Source organism: Ruditapes philippinarum, unplaced genomic scaffold (genome assembly GCF_026571515.1).
Source record: "Ruditapes philippinarum isolate M1 unplaced genomic scaffold, ASM2657151v2 ctg560_1_1_1_1, whole genome shotgun sequence".
Lineage (NCBI taxonomy): Eukaryota > Metazoa > Mollusca > Bivalvia > Venerida > Veneridae > Ruditapes > Ruditapes philippinarum.
In genome coordinates this window covers 65,164-72,496 of record NW_026863686.1, presented here as the reverse complement: position 1 = coordinate 72,496, position 7,333 = coordinate 65,164, and the positions used below count along the sequence as shown (strand labels likewise).

Sequence of the window (7,333 nt, the reverse complement as noted above, 5' to 3'; positions counted from 1 at the left end):
TTTTTTTTAAACCTTAAAATGCACAACAAAGATGATGATAAAGAATAATAAGAAGTATCTTTTATTTACAAATTAACTCCAAAGCTTTCATGATATATGTACATGCAATTACATGTATGCATAAGTAAATTTCTCATTACATAGCAAGATGACGTGACTGCAAGTATTGCTTTTCTTTTATGATTTGATAGTTATCATTCATTAACTATTTAATTTATTTTAGAGATTCTAGATTCAAATAATTATATAATAGTAACAAATAATTTATGATAAATAATACTTGCAATGTCGAGAGAGACAGTGTCAGCATCTATTATAGAGTATCCATAAAGGTAAGATAAATGTATATTATAAAACATGAATAAAAGTTTCTTAAATATACTTATCTATGTAGAACATATACTAATCTAAGCTATATGAATTTGAAATGTCTTTTTTCTCGACACTTCGATAAACAAAAAAATATTCCAATACATGTAGTAATAAAACACAAACCATTGAAATCATACAAATAAATTAAATACAAATGCTACTTTTAGAATATACATTTGAACGAATCGAATCCAATGCTTCAAATGTGATACAATTATGCTATGCACGTGGCTTATTGTATGTAATGTAATTGACATGTATTATCTCTTGTATTTGTATGTATGCAAAAAGAGAATATGTAAGTAAAACTTGAAACTTGAAGGACCAATGTATGATCTAAAACTTACAAATTTATAGCCGTTATACTTATCTCTGGATATATACATATATAAATGTATTAGATGAATAATGTATAACAAAAGTGATGACGCCAACAATGACAACAACAATAACAGTAATGATTATGTCGAAGAAACTAAACTTTCTAGTCAGAAAGCAAATTTAAAAACCCTTTCGTGTATAAACAAATATATCAGATTTGACCGCGAATTGAAACCAGTCTTCCAAATGTGATTATATTACATAATATATGAAGAACAACTATTATATCATTTCAATTTGCATAATTATATAAAAACCTTTATAATATATTTGTAATATTCTGAACTGAAAATCAATTAAAACAAAACAACGATGTGGTCTAATACAACTAAAAATATTTAAAATATATCATCGGAAACTGTAAATCACCGCGACGGTTGAACAACGAGCAAAGTGTCCGAAAAAAGATAATAATGTTAAAAGTGACATGAAGATAAACTCACAATAAGAGACCGGGTTAGTCAGAATGAAGGATGAGACTGGACAAAAATCAAAGAAAGACGAATAACATAACGATCCACGAGTGATGACTCGCCAGTGGGGTTATCAAATAGCGAGTTACTGAGAGTTCTCCGATAGCTAGTTATTACAGGAGCAGTGGTTTGTACGAACCATTCTTAAATTATCAGGCCTGTACGCCCAGAGCGCAATATACGCCTTTCTTTTATTCCATTGTTAATGAGGTGATGGAAAGTGTTTAACCTTTTGTCATATGTTTGGATAATGTTGTGTGAATATTACGAGAGTTAAATTTTGTTTTTTGTTCTTCTTCTTCATATTTTATATATATGTGTATATACAAACAAATTGGATTTTATCTTTCGTAGTTTTGTCATTCAGACCACACGGTTTGTCGTTTAATTTGTATTCTGTTCAGTGCACATTTAGTATAGTGTAAAAGTGAACCGGAATATAACAAATTTATTCCAAGCAGGAAACTAGAGGCAGAGGAAACTTGGGCACTTAATACATTTTAGTGTAGCTTGGTAATTAGTTATAATATGAGGGAAATTCAACCTAATTAGTGACAGGAACGCTCGAAAGTAAGGGCTATAAAATTTATTGAAACGCAATTATCGTCTTGTTTAGGTCTTCAGAGAAGTTTTTACGGCAGCTGTTTTATAATTCCCACGACAGTAAAACTTCAAGGCGAAAAACGTTGTCGAAAAATGAAGACAAGTCTCGCAATGTTATTTGTTCAAGGTAAGTGGCAACAACATTCCGATTATTTATTGCTAATTCTTGTGACCCATACAATGTTTTAAATAGTCACAATAAAATGTGTCCTATTTTCCTCAGCAATTAATGTATTTCTTTTTTCATAACGGTTTTCAATATACAGTATTATAAATATAACGTAAATTTTATCGTTATGTTATTTTTATTTCAAATTTAATCGCAACAGGTTATTGTTTACTTAATTTTTAAAAAATTAAATAATCCATTATTATATATCTATATTAAGGTAGTGTACACAAAGACACATGTTATTTTCATTCGTCAACTATATTTATTTATACGGTCAGATGGTCAAGTTTAGGTATCACATTTTTAAAGAATATTTTCAGAGTTACAAAGGTGTCGTGAATGTTAGCAAACCATGATTCAGTGAGCAAGTTTTTATTTAATAAGTTTTTGCTGCAATTTGTCATTTAAACATTATTATTTATAACGGGGAATTTATGAAGTGGAGCAAAATGAAAAAAAAGAATTAAAAAAAAGGAAAAAATAAGGAAAAAAAGAGTAAATGAAAATTTATTTCTTGCGTTTTATTCTTATTTTAGTTATTGATGTATTCATTTCATCGATAAACACCTAAAGAAAAATGGGAATTTTAACAAAATAGGTTAATACATATCTAGTTAAACGTGAACACGAATTAATATTTTTGTAACGATACCAATCTGTTTTTAACCATTTATTAATGTGAAATTAAAATATAAAAACATGCAGAAAAATTTCCATAAATTAAAAATGTTTTGATATTTTCAACGCTCTAAAATTATATTACCGTTTCATCTATTTCAAAACTAATAAAGTTTATAATTTATTTTAGTGAACATATTTTTGATTCTATCAACAAAATCTTCAGTTTATGATGATACGCCAAAATGAAGATACCAGTAATAAAACTGAAATTAAACAGTCAGATATACTTGGTGCCTCTTATCTTGCTAAACCGTTATCAAATTCCACCAGGAATCTTTTTACTATCGTTAAAATTTACCTATCTTTTAATCTGGATACGATAATAATCTGAAGAATCCGAATGTAGATATGATTTCATTTCAAGAGAACATGTTAAATGTACGCAGGTATCATGTTAAAATTATCAACAAGAGTAAAAAACTTTGTTTCATATTATATGTTAACTGAGATAATACATGTACGTTACACCATGATTAATCATATATATTTTTAATTGTACTTGGTATTATAAATGATATTGTTTATTATTCTTATCGTTACTAAGTCTTTAATGAATATATTGTTATAAATTATTATTACAAAGTTGTTTTATTCCATCCAGTATCTCGACTGTATTAGAAAAATTAGTTCTTTATTGTTAAAAATGATTAATCTTGAATAAACTGACCATTGCTGTTATACGAAATAATCATTTTTAAATGTGTACCCTATTTATGGCTCAGTACTCGGTGTAATGTGAAAATGTTGGATAAAAGGAAAAAACAATGATGTTTAAGTCCTTTGATATAACTATACAAATGTCGCTATTCATGTTGCCCAAATATTTGTTAAAGCCTTTATTACTATCGGATGAAATAACATTAAAAATAAGCTGTCCTTCTTTCATGATATTTACTTTTTAATTTTCGAAGTTGTTTAAACTCGAAACATTTATATCATCAAATCTATGTTTAAAAGCTTTAAGCCAATTTAAAAGTGTTTTTCAATATATGCAATTATAAAGTGTTGTCCGACAATTTCCCATTATTTACTAGTCAATATAACTGGCCAGGCATCAAACCGGACACGCGTGCGCTAACAATTTACATCGCGGAAATTTACAAATTAACACTAAATTTTTGACATGATTGTAAACTTATATGCATACAGCAAAGGACTGATGCGCAATTATTTACATATAAATTTATTCTATAGGACGTAAATGGTATAAATGGCGTAAGGTTTAATCACAATTATTTCTAAATTACTGTAGAGATATAAAGTATCAAAGACACTGCCCATATGTTTCATTTTACAGATGCATTACATTAATTACAATGTATAGTGTAACATAATTGTATCTGCAGTATTATAATTCATTATTATCATTTTTTAGAAAATATACACTGTATTTAAGACAGTATTCTGTATTTATTCGAATGGTATACGTGTATCAAAAAGTTACATGAATATTAGAATAATGATTAAAGAATTATTGACAATGAAGGGTAAAATTAATACTTAAAAAAAACAAAAACACATATATTTAAAAAAATAAAGATAATAATAAAAAATAAATAAAAAATACAGTTAAAAGGAACAGGTTTGTATATGAATCAGGATTCACACGTTTGACTGTACCTAAAATCTTTACATTAAATGTCACTCATGTGGTACATGCACGTTTTTAAGAGACTTAGTCTGGTCGAACTAATGCACGAGTAAATCTCATAAATCCTCGTGCCGCCGTGAATTTATGAGGCTATTTTATTGAAACGAAATAGAAAGCATAGAGACATTTCTTAATAAATAAATTGCAAAGTAGACAAAACAAATGAATGAAAAGATCTCCTTCGTATCTATCGGCCTAATGGATTTCCATAATTGTTAAAACATCTCTCAGATAATGCACAAATATCTACTCAAAGAGTTTATGGTTCCTTCATGGCCAAGCATTATTGACCTATCTTCAAAATATTGCAGATAAAAATCAGTTTTCCATATTTCTATTCCGTATGTAAGAACGTCAACTTAGTAATTTCAGAGTTTGCTTAAAATATCATCTGGGATTTTGGGGGTCAATACACATTACTGTTACAGTATCATTCATTGAATAAACATTTTACAATTATTATTTTACTTTATTATCGTGGAAAGGTATATACATTGTATAAGGATTACGGTATTTAAATAACTTCTTTTTGAATATGTTAACAGATCCAGTCTTGTCATTGTCTTGTACGCCTATTATTCTAACTTTACAAATTAAAAATTTTTGCTTAGAAAGAAACGTATTATAACATTGATGTAGTTTTGTCTGAATACATGTATTATATTATATAACTATATATTTTGTAAACTTAAAACATTATATTTCAAGTTACTAGCATACAGCTGTGAAAACAAGCAAAAATTGACTATTACTGTAAAAACAAACTTGTATGAAGGACAGACGTATCATGTACGATCATAAACAAATATCATTGTATAAATATAACTTTATTAAAGGTCTTAAAAATTAGTTTTAAAAGTTTGAAAAGAACAATTGTATTAGGATTTTTAAATTGACTACTACTGTACTATTAACTGCCAAAGTCTAAGGGCGATTTCTTTTTTTTTCGAGGCCTTAAAAGCATAGTTTTGTAGGATGAGAAACCCATGTCCATGTTGTAATTCCATGTTTATCGCATCGCTGCAAATGTCAGCGTGAATAAATAATGTACGGATGCCAAATGTCAGTATAATCATAAAGTGATGAAATCATGAGGGAACTGTATAATGATATCATAATGACACTAGTAAGTGTTCATGTGTGAACAGTTGTTCCCTAAATTATAGAAAATTAGATTGAGTTTATTTCTCTCTCCAGTTATATATAGTTGTTATTCTATAAAGATAGCGACATGTGCGGGGAAAATTAATATACACGTACGGGTGTTAATAATAAAACAAGATACATAGTTCGAATATTAATGTGATAATTTTATTGGTTACCAAATATCAATTTGTTCAGTGTTCTGAAGGAAACCCCTTTATAGTTACACATTAAATTTTGTTCTGGGTTTATTTTAGATTACGATATTTGACAGTAAACTTATTAAGTTTGTTTCCAGCCATTAAAAAAAACTTTGAAGCAATAGATAAAAGGTGAATTAGGGTCAATCTTTCCAGTAAATAAATTAGTCTGAATATAAATGATTTAAACGAACTTTGTTACAAGAACCCAAACATTATAGCAGGAAATTATTAAAACTTAGCTATGATGTACAGTATATCAGCCATCTTCAGACTGTTTAATCATTCTTTATTATGATAAAAGTCAGGGCATAATCCATATTTCTTTATTTTATAAATTAATATATACGGTAGAATCACAGTTCTATAGTCATAATCATGGCATTAATAATAACGAAAATGACATGAACTTATATCAATGGTATTAAATTGTCTCGCACGCTATGCTGTTCTAAATATACCAGGCGACTGAAGAGACTAAAATTTGATATATTGGATTGTGATATTTTATTTCTTCCATACATACATACATTGCACGATGTCGTATTAATATTTTGGTAGCGGAACGTGGAATTTTGCTACTACGTTTTGAATATTTACTATATTGTATAATTATTTTTACAAGTAGTGAGTTTCCAAGAACAGAAACGCTTATGAATTATGTTAGATATCTGGAGCATGCTTGTTTTAACGAATATCATAAGTGCCATCTCAAGTTAGTATCATATTTGAAATAATCAACGGGTCACCAAACACCAAACGTTAAGAAAAAGGTTTACCCAATCATTTTCAAGTGCAATTAATACTGAGTCAAAATGTCACTCCTATAGTATAAACTCACATTAATATAAACAAACATATTATAAGCCACCTGATTCAACCCAAATAGTAAAATTATATTGAGACTAAATACAGAATCTTACAATCTAATTTCAGAATGTAGCAGTCATTTATAATACACCCCACGAACCTATTCAGTGTCAGATGATAGACGAAAGTCTTCCATTACTAAACACTATGAGAGTAAAAACATGAATTGCAATTTTCAACTCTTATACACACAAAACCATGTTTTCTTTATGAATGATTATCATTCTTCTTTTGTGACTTTGATTGATCGTTATGTGGAGAACGAACTAGGTTCTCATGAATCTGCGTTTTATGCATGATACACGAGTATAAACAAAGTCGAATTAGTGATTGAAAAATTTATATGTCATACTATTCTAAAAATAGCCTTATAGCAAAAAGTTGTTCAATGTTTTAAATTTAGTTAAATAATATGTTATTGAATAGTTTGCACATGCTAACTTTACACCATCTAACATCATTAGCTTAAGCATAATACAATGCAAAAGAGTTGGACCAAACGTTATACAAACATTATCTAAAAGTGACATTGTGCTCAATTTTTCACTGTCAAGTTGAGTTGAAAAAATAGTATATTTCAAAAGATTGACTTTTAGAATGATGATTGACCAACAACTGACAAAGAAAAATGTTTATTAATAATAAAATGATACAATATATAAACGTTCTAAATGATTAAAAGACTGCCCCATTCTTTTTAGAATTGCATATTTCCAATACATTCTAAAGGATATTTATAGACATTTCCGTTGGCCATGTGAATTATTGATTTTTCTTTCGTATCAAA

The 7,333-nt window shown here is 28.0% G+C and overlaps 1 protein-coding gene across 2 annotated transcripts in view; it reads left to right on the top strand.

Moving 5' to 3' along the window:
• Positions 1-1,236: 1,236 nt before the first annotated feature.
• LOC132722983 (neurotrimin-like) overlaps positions 1,237-7,333 on the top strand; it is a 49,728-nt gene continuing 43,631 nt past the window's right edge. Inside the window, exon 1 of one of the 2 annotated variants that reach the window (XM_060707627.1) lies at positions 1,237-1,956. In XM_060707627.1, coding sequence (XP_060563610.1) covers positions 1,923-1,956 — 34 coding nt within the window. In that variant the 5' untranslated portion in view covers positions 1,237-1,922. The remainder of the gene's footprint in view (positions 1,957-7,333) is intronic. The other variant, XM_060707626.1, reaches the window with a different exon arrangement.